The 19,765-nt window shown below is 47.4% G+C and overlaps 2 protein-coding genes across 4 annotated transcripts in view; both read right to left on the reverse strand.

The window, feature by feature from the left end:
• LOC144106708 (putative ATP-dependent RNA helicase DHX34) overlaps positions 1-4,630 on the reverse strand; it is a 33,267-nt gene extending 28,637 nt beyond the window's left edge. For both annotated transcript variants that reach the window (XM_077639551.1, XM_077639550.1), the window contains exons 1-4: positions 4,292-4,630; positions 3,893-3,981; positions 2,418-3,187; positions 1,028-1,309 (exon numbers count right to left, since the gene is read on the reverse strand). In XM_077639551.1, the coding sequence (XP_077495677.1) occupies positions 1,028-1,309; positions 2,418-3,187; positions 3,893-3,981; positions 4,292-4,530 (1,380 nt within the window). In that variant the 5' untranslated portion in view covers positions 4,531-4,630. The remainder of the gene's footprint in view (positions 1-1,027; positions 1,310-2,417; positions 3,188-3,892; positions 3,982-4,291) is intronic.
• Positions 4,631-14,077: 9,447 nt separating this feature from the next.
• LOC144107709 (sodium-dependent proline transporter-like) overlaps positions 14,078-19,765 on the reverse strand; it is a 40,789-nt gene continuing 35,101 nt past the window's right edge. For both annotated transcript variants that reach the window (XM_077640840.1, XM_077640839.1), the window contains 3 exons: positions 17,927-18,027; positions 16,964-17,122; positions 14,078-16,427 (listed from right to left, as the gene is read on the reverse strand). In XM_077640840.1, the coding sequence (XP_077496966.1) occupies positions 16,296-16,427; positions 16,964-17,122; positions 17,927-18,027 (392 nt within the window). In that variant the 3' untranslated portion in view covers positions 14,078-16,295. The remainder of the gene's footprint in view (positions 16,428-16,963; positions 17,123-17,926; positions 18,028-19,765) is intronic.

Genomic DNA, 19,765 nt, shown 5'->3' on the forward strand with positions numbered 1-19,765 from the left:
GCACTTCTGAAACTGGAGCGCATAAGTGAACTTGAAGCAGAGAATGGCCATTGACTTCCTGCAAAAGGGGTCCTCTCTCACGTGGCAAGCCATGTTTATTGATGTCTCATGTATAACTCCCAAGAAAGAACACACAACTAAGTTTGGTGTCCCGGCCTACTCCTTTTAAGAAAAGATTACAACTTTTGAAAAATTATTGAGGTGCTCAACCAGTGAAATTGATGATATCTACATGTTGAAAACATAGAAACCAACTCATCAGTTGGTTTATGAATCCTACATACAAAGACTTCCATATTTATCTTTCCGGATTAAAAAAAAAAATTTCTGTGCGCAAGGTACCGGCCTAGTTAATGGCAAACATCACTCGCAAAGTAGCACATTATGGTCCACGCTCTTCAAGATGCAAGTAAACGTAGGTACTAGCCTGCATTTTCTAGAATTAAGGACAAACTGCTGTCAGCTGCGAATACAGTTTCCTAAGACATGAGCCAAGCAGCTGATTCGGCAGACTGCTCCACCTGCCACACAAAGCATGAACTGAAAACCTGGCTCAGTGGATGGGTGAGCTGTGCATTTGTTTAAAGCTTACTTTTGCATTTTTGCAGTGTTTTAATTCTGTTGGCTCTTTTTTTGATAAACTATTAGACAAAACAGCATTTTCAAGGAACTGCACAACTTGCCCAGAAGCCATCAGTTGCTACTCCAACCAGTACGGGGTGCTGCATCAACTCCTCAGCCAGCTTTTTCGAAAACTATAACTATGGGCGACATCAATATTACAATAATTACAAAAAAAATCAGGAAAGTATAGATGTTTAATTACATCTTAAATAATTTAGACAATAATATATTAACTTGCAAGCGATGCTTCCTCTCAATTTGGCCAGTAGTTGGCAAACACAAAAGTTTAGAAACCCAGAAAGAAAACTATAGAAATGTCTGTATAAATGTTAAAGATGTTAAGACAAAAAGACACTTCCTGAGCATTCAAAATGGAATAAAGAATTCAGCAAGTAATGCAAACCTTGTCTTGCTCCGCGAGTGAGAGGGTACTGTGAAGGGGCAGGACAATCCAGTGGCCGTTCTGACTGGCATACTCTTCCGCCGCCTCCTGTACGGCTGAGATCTCGCTCATGCCACTCAAAAACACCAGCAAGTCTCCGCGTTCATTGCTGGGGTACTTGTTGTCGATAAGACTCAAAAGCTTAACGTAAGGGGCAGGATTGAGACGTCCCGTGCGTGAACGTTTTTCCTCCACAGTGACGGGGTGGTACTGCACTTGGATTGGAAACAACCGGCCGGGAACCTGTTAAAATTACATTTTTGGTTGAATTCGTAAAGTGCGGCAGGGTGATTTTAGCAGTTCAAGATAAATCAACAATCCCTGAGAGGGCCCGGAAAATGTTGCTTAATCTTGTAAACCAAACAATATCTGGAATTAAAAAGTAACCCATTTGCATTACATAATACACTCTATTAAGAGCATCCACAAATATAATGGCTGACTGACTGATACGTTGAATAGAAAATGCTCTTCAGCTGAACTGTATTCTCTTGAGAAAACGTTCAAGCACCCATGAATATGATCAGGACAGTGGAGGACACACCACTTGAAAATGTTTTACTAGAGAAACAGTGAAAAACAGATGTAAGTTTGTTGACGTGCAATTGCAGCTGCCAAACTAAGCAATGTAGAACACACGAACTTGTTTCTTAAACGGGGCAAATAAATAGAGCAATGTAATTCTGATTTACGTTCCTTTATTTATGCATCTCATTTAAATAAAAGCGCAAGTGCGCACTATTAACTTGTTTTACCAACTGTACTGAGAGTCAAAAAAGCTTAGCTATGTTCCTGAACTTCCACTTAATGAAACAATCATGGAAAAAATATAAAGCACACTAAGGACAACGGACAAGGAAGACCAAACAATACAAGCGCTTATGGACAAGGAAGACCGAACAACACAAGCGCTTCGATTCTAATGTCGATTCTAATGAAACAATGTCGCCATTAATGTCGAATCTTCTCTTGTGAGGGTCTTTTTGCTTGTAAAGTACACCCCCTTCAAGCATTTAACGCTTACAAACAGCACTCCAGAGCCAACAGTAATCTTACTGTTCTGATGTCCCAAGCCGAAAGGCTTTCAAAAAGGCATTTCAATCCACACCTTCCTTTTGCCTTATTTAAACTGTATGACAACAGCGTACCTGTCCCAGCATTAAGACCACGTATAACAGTGACAGGGCATTGTGACATAGTAAGCATCAAGACAAAGTATCATGAACAAACAATGCTTATAACTGTCAACAGACACAATACCTTTAGAACAATAAGCCCAAATAGAACAGCCTGTTCTGCAGTTTACTATCTGAACAAAGCAATGGCTTGAAATATTGATAGCCCTACTCACTTGTACAACAGGGCAGTTGTAGAAATACTGGGAGAACAACTGGATGTTGATGGTTGCCGACATTAGGATGACCTTCAGGTCGTTCCTGTGTTGCATGAGGCACTTGACAACGCCCAAGAGAAAGTCACACGTCAGGTGGCGTTCGTGGATTTCATCAAGAATTATGACATTGTATTCCTTCAGCATCGCGTCACTAGCAATCTGCCGAAGCAGGAGTCCTTCCGTGAGGAATAGCATTTTTGTGTGCTTGCTACGGTGCTTTTCAAACCGAATTTGGTACCCAATGTGAGTTCCGTATTCGTTGAGAGTCTCAAACGCGACACGCTTGCACAGGGATATAGCAGCAATCCTTCTCGGCTGCGTGCACGCAATCCCTTCTAGACCAGCACCCAGCAGGTACTGTGGTATCTGCGTCGATTTACCACAGCCCGTGTCACCAGCGATCAGCACTACATTGTGCTCTGACACCGCTTTCAGAATGGCGTTTTTGTACTGGGCAATGGGGAGGTTTTTCTGAAAGTCCCGCAGTTTCTTGAGCTTTTGGAGCTTCTGTCTCTGCAGGAAGTCGAGGAAGAGGTGAAAGACTGTTCGCACTTCAGCCACTTCTTCTTCAGTGAGCGACGGCGAAGAGTCATCACTGTCGACAAGCACACCGGCGTCAAGCATAAGGACTTTGGGTTCCTCGGGAAATACAGAGAAATTGACTTTGTGGAGAGGGCTGTAGACGCTGGGCAGGCCCAGCGATGACTCAGCACACTCAGATGGTTCATCTGTGGAGGACATTTCAAGATAAAATAATACTGTTGCCTATTTCGTAAACACATGAACTAGACATATATTATGCATGGCACATGGCCAAGAACAAGCTGAATTTATTTATTTATTTATTTATTTACAGATACCTTACAGGCCTCCGGAGAGGCATTGTGTAAGGGGAGTCAAATACAGAAGATTGTGCAAAATAGGTTAGAAATCAGAAAAACATAGTAAAGTACAGCAAAACACAAAAAAACAGGTGAGTTCAGATACGACATCGCTATTCACAAAAAGAGATAACAGTTAAACACAACTATGCGTCATGTAACAAAAATAGGGGAAATGCACAAAAAGTTATACAAAAGCAAAAGAGTATATCACTGTAACTGGATGGTTGCAACTTAATTTTACTGAATGATCTTGCTAGCATAACACATTTACAGGGAACATAATAAGTGGATATGATCTCCGCTATTTAAAAGTTTTTCTCTCTAGCTGCAGTAAGGAAATAATTAAACCTTATATTAAAACTATATGCTCACTGATGTCACTGTACATGTGATGTTACTTACGACACGAGATATACAAATGATTCTCTGTGAACCAAATTCCGCTTTGAGAACACAACACTAAAGAAGGCCGTGAGGGGTTAAAGCGTATAAGGAACTGAAAAAGGGGATTAATATGTGCATCGCTTTGCGACTGCAAAGACGTCGTACCCTTCGATGTCCCGGATTCAAGGCTCTTTCGTTTCCGCTCCTCATACTTTTTGAGAAAGGTCCAGAAGTCGTTGTACTGCTTGGAATTTCTGTGTAAAAGAGAAAGTGTACATTTACATCGAGCTCAACGAATTACATTGCCGCGACAGGTCAGCTGCAATGGAAAACACACTGAGACAATGGTCACAGATAGCTATTTTTAAATTAATAGATCACATTCACTGGGTACATAAGCTGCCGCGCTTCTGAACGTAACTGTTTTCTGACATTTTGGGCGCTTTTCCAGATCACAATAGTGATGTGAAACGGCAAATCCTAGCTTCCGTCTTCGCGCTTGCGCGCGGCTCCAAACACAACTCTTTAAGGGCAATACGAACTTCCTTTTACACAGCAACTTGCCTGTTAATCGGGCTGTTGTCGCCGAAAAAAATTCGCGTGAGGTCATGGCGAAATTGAGACAAGTTCCTTGGTTCTGTGTCTTGACTGCTCCGTCTCGGTTCAGATTGGACGCGATCACGGTGCCAACTGTCACGTCGCCTATATTTTCTGGACCTGTCGTCGCGGTCATCGCGACTACCACTGCGCTTGCGTTTGTGACTAGACTTATGGTGGTGTCTGCTGTCGCGGTCTCTGCCCATTTCCACTGCTTCTGTCGTTGTTTACAACGGCAACGCAAAGAACAACGGCAAGGAACGAAACCGCAGCGTCCATGTGGCCGTGTTTACGTTTGATATTGTCGATGCTAGCGGTGCTAGCGCTACTCGTAAACGACAATATTTAATATTAAATATGGCAACAGAAATAGTTTCAGCCGAACTGCCTAATAATAGACAAACCACAGAATGTCTCGCATAAAATTTGTATTCATGCAAAGTGCTTCTAATTATATAAATTTATTCGCCTGTGTGTTGGCAGCGTTGGTTGACTTAGCGCAATATTTAAATTGCATTAAGTGCTCTTTTTTTTTTTTTAGTGGTGGAAGAGTATTCAAAATTTCGAACAGTTTGTGAATAGTTTTTGCTATTCGATTTGATTATTGCTCAACGGTGCTAACCAGTTACAGCATCTTGCACTTACCGCACCCTTTTGTTAATTTTCCTCCGTAGAATTGAAGCTGCCAGCACACGTCAAAAGCACATGCATGAAAATGCTGGACTCTGCATAAAACAACTGCACCGACGGCCATCGAGAGCTACTGCAGCGCTGTCACTGCGCGTGCTCGGCGCCTTATTATTTTTTTTTTATTCGAGAAGTGTGCCATCAGGCATAAGTTGAAAAAAGGAAGGGGGGGGGGGAAGGAATGCACGGGATGAAAGTTAAAAGAAGGAGTGAAGAACCGTTGCGCTGAGGTAGTCGCAGAGGTTGCTAATGAAACGGTTGTCCATAGTCCACTTAATAATAATTGGTTTTTTGGGGAAAGGAAATGGCGCAGTATCTGTCTCATATATCTTTGGACACCTGAACCGCGCCGTAAGGGAAGGGATAAAGGAGGGAGTGAAAGAAGAAAGGAAGAATAGGTGCCGTAGTGTAGGGCTCCGGAATAATTTCGACCACCTGGGGATCTTTAACGTGCACTGACATCGCACAGCACACGGGCGCCTTAGCGTTTTTCCTCCATAAAAACGCAGCCGCCGCGGTCGGGTTCGAACCCGGGAACTCCGGATCAGTAGTCGAGCGCCCTAACCACTGAGCCACCGCGGCGGGGCTAGTCCACTTCACGTAGTCACTTTCGCGGTTCCACCGCAGGCCCACCTCCCTGAGGAGCCGTTTTCTGATAGCAGCCGTCGCTGGGCACGTCCACAACAAGTGCCGCACATCACAAATGTCCGGTGCAGCGCTACAGTGAGGGCACCTGTAAGGTGCTGGCTGATCTCTCGCACGCCACCGATGACGGACAGATGGTGTCAGAGCCGCCCCTGCCCGAATCCGGCGCACGGATACCTCCTCCTGCCGAGTAAGACTACGGGGAGAGGGTGCGAACACGGAGGAATTAGAGCGCGTGTTCGCTGGCGCAGAACTTCGGAATCGGAAACATGGGGCAGGAACGGATCTGGGGGAAGGGGGGAAGGTGGCGGATCGTCTAATGCATGAAGATGAGTCATAGCATCCGCTTGAATGTTATGTGGATCCTGGGCATGGCCGCGAATCCAGTGCATGCGCACAGGACATGGATACTTTGCGCAGAGCACATGAATTGATTGTGAAATCTGGAACGTCCGTCGAACAGCCTTAAGCTGTTTAAGGGCGGCGCGGGAGTCGGTGTAAATGTGAACTGTATTGAATGTTGGAACGAGCGGAAGGGAAGCAATGGTATTGTAAATGGCTTGAAGTTCCAATGCCAGGGGAGTGCACGTATCCGCAGTATACGTCGCGCGAGAGTTGAGATGCGGATGAGATGGACTATACACAGCAGTAACTCCCCTCTCTGCGACGCCTTATTATGTCGCACCATGACAGGATATGAACTTGCCGGCAAAAAGAAAAAAAGCGAACAGTTGGTAGTGTTGGTATCGTTTTCGATCATTGAAGAGAGAGACACGCAACTTTATTTGCCACAGGTGTCGGGAATTAGGGCAGGTGGGTCCTGTGTGGCCTCAAGGTGGGGGCGACATCGTCCTGGGCCCACGAAACAAGTGCGAGTGGTCTTGTCTGGCTGGGTGAGGAGTTGGTCCCAGCTCCTCACCGCTCTCACGAGACGGTGCTAGCGAAGGATAGCGGTGGTGGTGGGTGGTGAAAACATTTATTAGGAAGGGACAGGAGGTATGTTTGGACCAGCCCGTAAGGAACCGATCCTTACAAGCACTAGGTGGAGGTCCCTATAGTTTGGGACCCCAGTGGCGGTGGCCTCCGCCGGGGCGCGCCCGACTAAGGCTTGTTGGGCCTGCAAGTCGCGGCAGCCGAACGCCTCCCGGTACTCCTGGGTTGGGTTGGGGATGGGGGGACTAGTCGGGTTGGAGGGGCAGGCACACACCATGTGATAGCTGGGTGCCAGAAGGCACCTCTCTACAGTGCGGGCAGCTGCCGTTAAAGGATGGGTCAAACTGTTTTAGTGTTGCCGGGCACAGCAATGTATTGGTGAGAAGGCTCAGAAGGAGCCGCTCATCCGCCTTCTTGAGGCCTTTACATGTGCGAGGGTAAAGGCGATGACTACCTTGATTGTAGGTTGTAACATCTTTGAAGGTACAGACGGGATTAAAATCGGGTTCCTGATCGTGGGGGGGGGGGGGGGGGGGAGAAAACAGCCCGGAGAGGGAGCGCGCGGGCGGCTGCGTCGTTTTTCACAGTTTGCGTCCGCCTGGCAGCATAACCTATTTACAAAAAAAAAATATCGGAGGGGCACTTAAGTTCCGCCCTAAGGATATGACGCGATAGCGTTAAAGAGTTAATGCCCAGTGAGCAGCACAGTGAGCAGGCTGTGATGACTTCACAGGGTCACGTGACCAGCTTGCCCACCTAGGTCGCTTGTCCCGGGGTTGCTGCCTGGGCCATCCTATTTATCGCTCACAGCACCGACAAAGCCGACGCCGGATTCTCTGGATAACGGGGTCTTAAACGCGATAGCGTTAAAACAAGTTTTGTGCACGGCTTTTTACGTTTGTTTCAACATTCCAGAAAGTCTAACCTTGGACACCCTCTTGGACAATCGATTACGCCGACAACGCCGTCTACATATACGACGCGGAACGCAAGAACGGACGCCGAAGTGCTGCGCTTCAAAATTTTACAGCGAGAGCTGTTAGGCGCACGCGTCCCTGGCTTTCTCGTCTGCGTAACCGGTAGGTGCGCACGTGACCTTAAGTCATGGTCAACCTGGGCCGCATAAGCCTACGGGTGGCTTTGTTTGGAACGGCCGCCTGCTAGTGCAGGGGTGCATCACTTGACCACTACATCAGTGCGATAAGAGATCACCGTATCTTTTCTACCTCAAAATATACCCAAAACTAAGCGCCTAAACAGCTTTCGGTGAGCATCGCGTTGCATAGTCGTAACCATTCTGTGAGTTTTTTTTTTTTGCAGGTCAACGTCGAAGGTGTCATGGTTTCTACTAAGCGAAACCTCCAGACTTTGCGCGCAAGACAATAAGAATGCCCCCCCCCCCCCCCCCCCCCCCCCTGTTGGTTGAGCTTCAAAGGACACTGTGGATGAGAAGTGCTATAAAAAACAAAAACGCGCTGCGTTTCGTTCAGTCTTCCCGGCCCACGCATGGGACGGGATGCCCTGATCCGCCTGAATGGACAGCAGGTATATCTGCCACTACACCTGCTACTGTCCTTTAGAGGGAATGTCGAATTATGACCTGCCGTTTCCGCGCGTGTCTCGCGTGCACCCGACGGTCGTTTCAACAACCTGCATATCATACAAGCTGAACACCCCCCCTTAAGCGGTCAACCTGGGCCGCAACACGCCGGTGGAGCCCGCCACCTTCCTTACAACGACTTCTTTACAGCAGACAGGCATTGTTAGGTGCTCTAACAAGGCTTAGCGGAGATATATATTTGCAAAGCGATTGCTGTACGGGCGACTTTCCCCAGTATAAACGACGCTGCAGTGCGTCGTAGAACTCGGGAATTCCCCCGCCACCAACTGGGACTCCCGCTACCAAGTGGAAATGTTTCCCAGGTACGCCCGAGTCAGAGGCGAAAGGCGGAAGCTCTCGAAATTGTGCCCCCCCCCCCCCATCATGTGATCTGGCGACGGTGTCTTTAAATTAGGCCGATCATGAAGCGGGAGGGAGCACAGTCCTTTTAATGCGATATCATTAGAAGCGTACGTCGTCGGGCCAAAAAAAAAATGTGTCGTCAGTCACAAAATTCGCTGATTAGCTGACAAGAAGTGACGGACCCGACCGGTGAAATCTCGTTGACTGGAGGGACATGACGTTACCAAACCGGAAATGACGCCACCATACCGCACAATATGCCCATTGGCAGGAGTGAAATGACGTCACCAGACCAGAGAAATCCCATTAGGCTGAAGGGATGTGACGTTACCGGACCGGAAATGACGCCACTATACCGGAGAACGCCCATTGGCAGCAGAATGCCCATTAGCTTCAGGGAAGTGACGTCGCCAGACCAGGTTGGCCTATGTGAAGCTTCCACCTGCCGCCTGTGGCAGGTGGTGTCGGCTATTACTGAGAACAAAATGACACGAACAACAGAGGGCCTCGGTTGAAAATGCACTGCCTACCGAATAACTGTCGGGGCAAAAAGGGATCTTGTGGGAGCTATTCCTTCCCTCCATTGCTGAGAAATAGCAATCTGGGTCTCACAAGTCTGACCCAATCACTTCCGGTAAAGGCATCAACAGCTTCGAATTGTTTCGCATTTTAAACACATAATGAAATTGTGTGTCAGTATGATTTTTTTTTTCATGGCGCGATATGGTGGCGCCAGCAGCGGAAGCCGGGTGACTTTTTTTCTCTACGGCCGTCGCTGCGCCTTCCAGAAAGCAACTTGCTTTAATTACATTCCAGTAAATATAGGTTTATCACAAGAGCACAGTCTAAATTGAGGGAGAGAAGGTGATCAACATTTTACAGCCGCTTGGACGCCGAGTTTAGACTTCCTCACTGAGCTCGGTGGTGAAGAGCTCAGTATCTTATTCTCGGCTGGGGATAGCTTCAAACGTCGTTATGGTTGCGGTTTGTCGTTTATTTACGAGATGTTTTTACAAGCGCGTAACTGCATCCCAGCAAACAACGTACCTCCCCATGTGCGCCCAGAAAGGATGGAATGTCCCAGTCCGAATACAACATTTATCGAACATTTCCAGGCCGTATAGAGGCAGGACACAGAAACACAAGCAAAAGGGCAGTGCGCCCACTAATGGCCTAGAAACGTTTTTTTCGAGGGCGTTAAGCAGAAGAAAAAAAAAACAAATCATAGCATTTTGGTCCGACAAAGGTAACCGGGAGAACGTTTTTGGGACCAATGCTTTTCAACAAAAAAATACAAATTGACTCCCCGCTCCCTTTTCTCTCTCCCTCGCGCCAAAAGCTACCGGGAGAGAAGGTATTGCTCTTGCACTCGCCGTTTTGAGAGATCAAACAGTTTCGTTCGAATAGCCGAAGTAAGCCCAGTTAACCCCGCATCTCTTGTGGGCCGTCGGCTCCATGCTGCAGGCAGGCAAGCGACGGCGGTCTGCCTTTTCATCGCACCGCCGGAAGCGGCGGTCACCAACGTGCCCGTCTTCTATAGTGTTTCCAACTTCAGCACGGTGCGGCGGTCCCTGCAGGCATCTCCAACTACCAGCAATCCTCGTTGCGCCGCTGTCTAGCAGAGGAGCAGTAATGGGCCTCCCGTCGCTCATCCGGCTTCCTCGCTGGACGGAAGCCATCTTGCGCACACGTATTCGCGCAGCCCCTGGCCGCTGCGCGCAAGTCCCAGCGCGCGGCAGCTCTTGCTCTCATCACTGGGCTGTCGTGAACTTTGTAGCTACGGATTTATGACAGCTTTACGGCGCACCTCGGCGTGCCCGCATAATTCCTTTTGGAACTGATGTAGCGGCGCGCGGCGCATCGCAAGTCTTTTGCGCAGCTTCACGGCCCTACACCACAATGGCGCTCTTACAGGCGTCGTTCGCGGCAGCGGATTTCAAGGGAATGGGCGACTCCTAGCGCGCACTCTGCATTCCTCAGCGCCTCCGACGACTGTGGCGTGTTGTTGGTGGCAGCGTGGCCGTCCACTGCGGTCACAGGCGGGAGAGGTCTTCGGAGGCCCACAAGACTCTTGCTGCGAGTGCCCATGGATTAACCTGCTCTATCTACATTGCCGTGCTGTCGCAGCGGTACAGTTTGTGTTGTGTTCGCGTCGCTGACGTTCAACCCACCCCCAGCGGATTACTTGTGCCTTGATCCCCTTGATCTCGCCTCCCACGCCGTATTGTGCCGCACGCGCGGTCTGCAATACCATGGGTGCGGCGCGCCAGGGCTCCTACCTCAAGACGTCCCCCCTTTCCATCCGGCTCCAAGCAGTCTTACCTCCACACTTAGTCGCAAGAAAATAAAACGGGGGTGTAACGAGGATGTAACGCGAATGTTTGAGCGTTCGCTGTGCCGTGAGAAGGCGCAGGACAGAAGGCTGCGTTGAATTCATGTATAGAGTTGCAGCATTTTATTTCATACCCTGGTTTTCGTTGGCAACGTCGTCAAGGTATGTTGGTTTATGCTCGTTTTTTATTTTTGCCTAGTAGAATTAATTTATTTTTTCGTGTTTTGATAACACGCTCAAGCGTACTCCGAGGCTTGTGCGAGAGGCAAAGCGAGAGGGAGGCTTCAACCTGCAGAATATCCGTGACCTGAAACTGCGTATCTGTATCGTACGCCCATCTCGTCTTTTCTTTAGGCACACAGGTTGCTCTTTACATGCGTTTGCTTTTGCGAGTGCATATGTGCTGTTGTACCCTGTAGAATGTTTGCTTAAGGTGCATCAACTTTCAGCCTGTATTATGTGTTTATTGCTCCATTTTTTTCAGATTTCTCAGAGCTAGAGAAAAATTTGGCCATTATTATTTGCTGGTGTCGTAGTGCTCCGTACATTGTGTGTTAAATGGTGCATACATATGCGTCTCCTGATCGTATTCACTTAAATGCAAAGAGCACATCTAATAAACTGAAATTACATCTGTATTGCGCAGCTATTTCCTGATATATGGGCAGGATCGGGCGACTTATTCGGAATTCATATTTCCTTTGTGTGTAAAATTCTAGCACATTTTATGTTCATGTGGCAGGAGCAGCGCAGCACGAAACAAAGAAGAGAGAGGCGGGAATCAATGCTAACAACCAGATTTTTAATGCACGTTCGATTGAATATATACATCTCGCTCGTGCAATAAGGAAAGCACAGGAGCATGACAAACGCATAAGATGTACACGTGGTAAAATATTAGGGAAACGCACACAGATAACCAATTTCGCTATCACGAAACGCTATCGAAAGCATGCTGACGCATACGTCGCTTTTTTGTTGGATGTTGAAGGCTTCTTCGATCTCCCTGGTCCGTTGATTAAAATACGACGGGATGACCATTGTGTTGATAAGCTGCGGAGCGCATTCATGCTGGCTGCAATGTTTTGCTAATTCACTGCTGATGGCGCCCTTTAGGGATCTTTTGTGCTCTCGAAGACGTTCATTCAAACAGTGCCCTGTTTGACCAATGTATAGGTGCGTCCGCATGACAGAGGTATTTCGTAAACCCCCTTGTCACACATTTCACATGTTTTTTTTTTCGGTGCTTTTTCTTGCATTGATTTTTTTCTTTGCTCGCTGTTTACTTTGGCACACAGGCTTCTTAACCTGTTGGGTGCTGACATGAGCACTTTTACACCAGCTCTTGCGCCTACCTTTTTGAGACTGTGGGAAATGCCATTAATGTAAGGAATGACCGCGTACGGCTTCCTTTCTTCAGATGTGGTCGTGACATATTTTCTGCCTCTAAGTGCTTGCAGAATCCCTTCTGCGACACTGGATCGCAGTCTCATCGGGTAACCTGCTGCTTTCAGCCGACTGTTCTGGGCGTCAAAACTGCCTTGAACTATATGATGACAGCATCTCGTCTTTTTATCGACAGCTGTCGGTGCCGGGGAAAGTCATCAGTCCACCCTAGCGGCGTTTGCATGAACTTGAGCGTAATAAAGTAGTTGTCGGCTTCATGTAAACGCAGCCGGGTCGAGTAAAACAAACGGCAGCGGAGAGAGTCAACTTGCCTGCAAAGGACGGGTTAACTCTCCTGACCCGCTCTTCGAAACAACTGTAAACGTCGCGTCAGGGCATAGCCGCATAGCCTTATGAAAATGGTCTATTGACAGGCTATAGACTTCTTATAGACTTTATTGCATTCCTAAAGATATTTTTGTCTACAGATAGCCTATAGACATTCTATACACAAAAATCTACTAAAAGTGTATGGCCATAAATCTATAGATTGTCTATAGACTGTCTATAGGATCTGTACTGCCTATATAGATTATTCCCTGGGAGTTGTCTATAGACAGTCTATAGACTTTCAGAAAGAAGTCTATGGACAGACTCTCTAAATAAATTTTAGTAAGGGTAGCCCCCAGGTCAGCGATTCGAAACTTGGGTAACGGGAACTCGGGGATCAAAACTTCTGATCACGGGATATGTAGACCAAAATGCCAGCAGTCGACAGCCCTCACACTTCTTGATCAGACCGAGAAATATAATGTTTTATTAAGAAGAAAGTGAGCAAGGCTCTGGGCAGCATGCGACAGAGAAATCAACACGTATTTAAAGATTTGTAGAAATAAATGGCCAATCTTTTGGACGTGGCAGCGGTTGCGAAATGACTGGAAAGTTATGAAAAAGCAGTGATACGACCTCGCAGCACAATGCCCTCTTGTGTGGCAGGATCGGTTGGAACAGTACGCAAGTGAGCTGCACCGTAAGACAACAGCTGTGGCCGGTGTAAATACAGGATCCTTGTCCTGACCTTCACATCAGCAATGTGCATCGTATAACTAATGTACCGTCTTCTGCATACTGAGTTCTGTAATCTGCGCGGCAAGGTGCTGAATTCAGGAATCAGGAAGGTGGTGGTGCCCGATACGGAGCCGCACCACACTTACCCTAAGCACCCTCCCCTGGCTGCTATCTGATAAAAAAATCCGTTTTTGTTCTACCGGTCGTTATATCGTCAAAAGTACGTTGACAGTGAGAACTCCAGAAACCCAACGAAAAACTATTCTATTTCCGCTCGATGCTCACGTTCACACTCAAGCGGTTCCGCTTTCCGAATCTGCCTTTTTTAGGGTGCCTCGATGCGCGCCCGCTCAGCGGAGAGCGCATCGAGGCACCCTAGCCTTTTTCATTGCGCCGCGCCCTCTGGAGAGTGGCGCAAATTCGCCTGCTACTGGCTGAAAGCAAACGCTCGTGGGAGATCGCCTGCGCGATCCGGCTCCGAGAGGAGCCAGTTGTGCCTGCGAAGTCGCAAGTGTGTGCTCGACAGCTGCCGCCATCTGTCGCATGCGCCTGTCACTAAAACAAACTGCGCATGCGCAGTAGGAGGTGGAGGTTTTGGTATTCAACCAGTGGAGCTGGAGGCGAAAAAGGCGGATTTCCACAGCACGCTCACTGGCAGAACACAAACCCTCGAAGGTGCAGCCTCCTCCTCACGACCCCCCCCCCCCCTTTTTTTTTTCAAAAAACAAAGACGCAAAAATTCGTAAAAATACTCGAAATTTATTTTCTTTCACAAAAATCCATTCTATATATAGCAAACAAACACCCATAATAAATAGGCAGATACACATGATTATTATATTACATATATTTACACTGAGCAGATTTCCCTTTCTTAGCTGCTGGAACCGCATGAACCTGCATGCGAAACGACATTGTAAAAAAAAAACTAAAACAGGAGATAAAACTAACAGGACAGCTAATTAGACATATTACAGCCGCTTAAAAACGACAAAAGACGTCCATCCTGCGAGCCGTGAATTAAGTAGCTTTGCTTTCATTCTTGCAGAATGCAGCTTCATGCAGAAACTTTGTTCTCGGGGGTTGCAAAAGCCCTCAGTTTAATAGATCGTTGACTGACATAGGCAATAGACATAGACAACAGGCTGTCAGGCGTCAACTTGGATGTGCTTGCACGAGCAAACCTTAGCAATCACTAAATTGCAGGACTCGTAAAAAAAAACACGATTAGAATAGCTAAAAGTTTTCTGACCAGCGAGATCAGGAAGAAGCGAACGCAATTAAAACACAACATACTTGGTACAGAGAGACCAGTTCGGCAAAAAAAAAATAGGGAAGGGGGCATGGATGGATTAAGAGCTGTGATAGGGGCGTTAAGAATCATACAGCTTCAAACATACACGGAGAAGACATTTGACGAAACACGGACAAAAGTGGATACAAAATACTCCCGCGTACTAGGAGAGGACGGCCATTGGCTGCATCAAGCCAGCCTTGTCATTTCATACGCCATGTGTTTGTTGCGCGTGAGCCGCCGGCAAAAAAAAAAAGATTAAAAGGGTGCAAACACAAATATTGTGGTAGTCAGTTTTTCTTGCCTTGAAAGAGGCCTACGAGCCCCGTAATCGTGAATTTGAGCTGAGAAATACCAGTGGGCAGCGTGTATAGTAAGCTACAAGCATTTTGTACCGGTAGTTTCGGTTTCGGTTGGTGCCAACGCAGAAGTGCACTTTGACGTCACAGTCGACCGGTCAACCTGTACTATCGCGTTCATGATGACGTCGGCATCACCGGCAAGCACTGGTTGTTAATGTGAACTGCTGGGTTCGGTGACGTCACGATAATTGGGGCCAAGTGCATCTTGACGTCACTTGATGCGGTTGGGCATGCTGAGCGGCTCCTCGGACAACATTTACAATCGTAATAAATTATTTTCCAATTAATGACTGCGACAGAAACGTGCTACAAGGCATCTTGCGCGCATGAAACAAATCATAAAGTTAGTTTGTGTCCAAAATTTTGTGTCCGTACCCTTTTAAGGGAGTACCAGTAAATTCAAGACGAAGAGACGGGGTTGTAATCGTGGGAAGGCCTCACACAAAGCGATGTACGCATAAGCAAATATGTGCTATTTACATTCGATGGACAAACACGAGAACGTTTCACCGAGGGCAAAACAGAAAATTCTAGTTGGAAGCAGTTCACGGTGATTAATGGGCGCAAAGTTCACGAAGTCGAAGAAAGAAGACCCGTGTCCTTCTTTGAGTTTGCGCCCACCAAACATCTTCGTCGACGTTCTTTACACTTGATGCAGATGATATTAAGTGGAACAAAATTAAGCACGGCGTTATTTTGACCGTTACAAAAGTGGTCTCCAAAGTCGGCGTCTTGGCTAAAAGCGTGGTAACAGAGGAGAGTAAATAACGGTATGTCAAGGCGCGGTAGGAGTTAGCAAACACGTGCCGCCCTCTGTTAGCCACCTTATACTCTGACGTAGGTTCAATGCACCGTAATATCTATGCCGACCGCAGAGAGGCGAATGTTCTTTGGCTGAAGCTGAATGAAACACGAAGGATGCACGACCACGTAACAGTCAGGTACACGAAAGGGACGGAATGGAATGCACTATCTCCTTTCTGCTTTCCTGAAGCGCATCACACACAACATTTCACGCGGAAAGGTCACAGAAAAACGTCCGTCAACATTCAAGTGGCACTCCAATACGTTCTCTTGAGAAAACCTCCTGGACATCAGTCCTACTGTCAGTTTTCTGTAAACTACGCACGTGAAATGTTGACAGTAAAATCGATGCGACAACTGCCTTGAGCAATAAGCTGATGGGAGGGTGGAAAGATTACACCCTTTTTGCACAACGGAGCCATATGCGTGTGGCAACGCCGGACGCGTCGGTGGCGCCGTGACGCGGTTGGTGGCCGAACAAGTGTCGGTTTGGACCATTAGTAGCGGTAGGTGTCGCTGCTCTGGAAGCCGAGGTTAGTGACGCCACCATTTTGGGTACGGTAGAGCTCCATCTCGACGGGGTCTCCCGGACCCCACTTGCGTTCCGGTTGGAAGGCCTTCCTGGGGTTCTACCAAAAAAAAAAAAGACTCGATAAATCGCAGTGTTAGGAACTCCTTGGTCTTTTGTCGCGTACCGGGGAGAATCAGCGATGGCGACAGTTATACCGCACCTGCCCGAAAACGCCCACTTTCAATCTCAGCTGTATCATCACACAGCTACAGACCAGTGGCCAAAAGTCCTCAGGTCACATGTGGTTTGCTTTTCAGCTGTATAGTAGGAGCCTATGGCACCACTGAATCTCTAAATGTGCACGTGAGGATATGACCCGTAGACTTTTTACCAAGGTTGTATACATGCTTGAAAGCTCCCTCTTTTCAGCCCAGGTTTCCATGGTCGCCTGGGATAGCATTCCGATAGGTTATCTGGCAGGAAGCGAGAGTTTCCAGTTACGACGTCCGACGCAGTTTGTACCCCCAGAGAAAATGTCGGGGACCATGGTAAGGTGACCTGCGTGGTCAACTTCGGAGTCCCTGCTTTACAGTCTTGATACAGCGTGGACTGAGATATAGCATTGCTGTGGTGACTGTGGTAAGAGGCAAGTACCTTCCAGTTCTTGAGCAGGACGATGACACCCCAGATGGGGATCTGCGCCATGGAGAGCATCGCCAGAAACCAGCCCACACCATCGGCCCACTCCGGGTAGGTCACCACCTCGTCGTACTTGATGGGCTCGTGTTTGATGAGTCCGTAGATGAAGAGGAACTGTAGGGGAAAAACGAGTATGTTTAAAGACCACTCCGAAACTACATTTCGAAAGACTGTCTGCACACATACATAGGAGACAAACCGTTCACGAACCATGCAGCCTAGCTGTCAAGTAAACAAAGTGCCCTATTTTAGAAAACAGGTAAAAACCGAAGGTGCCCATGACATTGCATAGTTGTCATATTTTGGTATATGCACTCCATTTCCAAACACAATTAAGATACCATGAATATATGTTATCGTGACTGTGCGCTGCCTAATGCACAAAGGACTGCAAGCATTTCAGATGCAAAGTCGCCCTGGAAGAGATGGCTTTGTCCTCAGTGCACCAGGTTGAAAACCTTAGCACTAATCTTATCCCTTGGTACACCTGCCTAGATGTCTAGAATATCGTTGACAACAAAAGAACTTCTACCAGCGGCCTTCGGATGCAGGATTTAAGTTGTCTGTGCTTCCTGACGGGCTATTATTTCACTTTATTCTTAAGTCAATAACATTGAGACTTGCTCCAGTTGCTGTGTCATTTTCAGGAACAGGCACTGCACAGTAACGAGGTAACAGACAGTGAGAAAGTGTAGTTCGTGCTGTGTGCTGTGGTCTTTGTGTCCCACCGTAAACGTGCAGTATACCTGTTCTCGAACATTCATTACCCCTGTGCTGCTGTGCTATGCTCAACGCGAGAAACTTTGATGCCAGTGCTTGCACACGTGCTCAACAAGCGAGGAAAAGGGGCGTCTATGCTGATACTTCGAAACAGTTCCTATGGTGGTTACATATATCGTCATACCACAACAAACTCACCCCGAGGATGCAAGGCGAGAATACCAGCCAGCTGGCCTTCCAGTACCAGCCGATGTCGTGTCCCAGCATCAGTTTCAGGTCGGCGCAGAAGCGGCGGATTCCTGCAAAAAGGAATTCAGGCAGCGATCAGGCTTGCGAACAGAGAACAGCGTGAGAGTGAAACATTCGCAAATTCTAAACAAGGAAAATTTGGTGAAGGCGCATAGTTTATACTTAAGCTCTCGAATATACAAAGCTTTAGCATAACACAGACGTACAGTCAGGGACAAAAGTCTCGCGACGACGTGTTCCTCAAAGGAAGCAGACAGCTTTAGTTGCTATTAGCCGGCGGTTGTAGAGCGCATTTGTGTAGGTGAAGGAACAAAATTTTGACATTCACCACCGCAAGTGTGGTCTCCAGCCGCCGGCTAATAGCAGAGCTTTGTTTGAGGAGCTCGTGGCCTAGAGACTTTTGCCCCCGGCTGTATACTAGTGTGGACGTAAATACACCGTGCTAGCAGCTGCACCTATTGCGCATGCGCAAAGACAAGTGGGGCCCGCAAAGTTGCAAATGCGCAGTAAACACGTGGTCAGTTCGGCGTAATTATTCGGCACGTTATGCTTCTTTACCCTCTACATCGCGTCACCCCAGTCAAGCGCTGGAAATCGCCGAAGGAATGGAGAATGACTGGAAGTGTCCGCTAGGATCGTTCTCCCCACAACGACCGTGGTTGCACATAGGCAGTGTTTTCACTCTCCCGTGTTCTTTCACGGTTTGTTCGTTAACTACGCAAAATTGTCGCTTTATTTAGGAGTGCCGCGGATTCTATTTATACTCTTTTCTAGCTCTTTTGTTACGAGGGCTATACTGTTTTCGTCACTGTTTTCCTTGTTTTAATTGCATCCTGGGCTTAGATATACGTATCTGCGAAAGTTTAAATTGCTTGACGCACGCACGACTTGTCATTTCTCTTCAAAGTTGCCCGCGTGTTGTAGTTTATTCCTCTGTCAAATACACCGGAAAGAAAGAGTGGGTGCGTGACGATGCCGGCTATCCAGTTCTCAAACCGTGCCATCGAACGCGTTTTTTTCCTCTGTCGCGAAAATCGTAGAGGATCAGGTTCCAGGCGTCCTGACGTATGGAGTAGTTGTGGGCCAAAAACTCACGCACGCGGGAGCTTTCTGCGTATACGTGTTGTGTAAAACGATTACCATTCCATGCAGAGCTAATTCGAATTCGCAGTAAGCTAAAAGCGCTGGTAACCGCATACGTACGAACACCAGGATGTAGCCATCTCAGGTTTCACTGCCTCTGAGAAGCAGTCGTTCTTACTTGTATGGGGCGCTTTTTAAATCTGTATGCTTAGAGTAGGTGGAACACAGGGCTCCCAAAAGGGACCCAGATAAATGTTTATAAGAAAGGCGTTCTTTCGCTTGTCCCGCAAGTATGATTACAACTGAGATCCGAAAACTCATTTCCTCGTTAGAACGGTTTATCAATAATAAAAATAATTGTTTTTTTGGGGTAAGGAAATGGCGCAGTATCTGTCTCATATATCGTTGGACACATGAACCGCGCCGTAAGGGAAGGGATAAGGGAGGGAGTGAAAGAAGAAAGGAAAAAAAGGGGTGCCGTAGTGGAGGGCTCCGGAATAATTTCGACCACCTGGGGATCTTTAACGTTCACTGACATCGCAAAGCACACAGGCGCGGTTTATCAAGCAGCAGGCGAATTTCACCCACAGTTAGCAGTAGGCGAATTTCACCCACATTTCTTCCGCAAGATGCTCGACACGGCCATTGAAGCTCCATGAGTTTCTTTGACAGGAACAATATCTCCCCTTCGCCTTCTATAATTAC

The sequence above is a fragment of the Amblyomma americanum genome, chromosome 10 (assembly GCF_052857255.1).
Source record: "Amblyomma americanum isolate KBUSLIRL-KWMA chromosome 10, ASM5285725v1, whole genome shotgun sequence".
Lineage (NCBI taxonomy): Eukaryota > Metazoa > Arthropoda > Arachnida > Ixodida > Ixodidae > Amblyomma > Amblyomma americanum.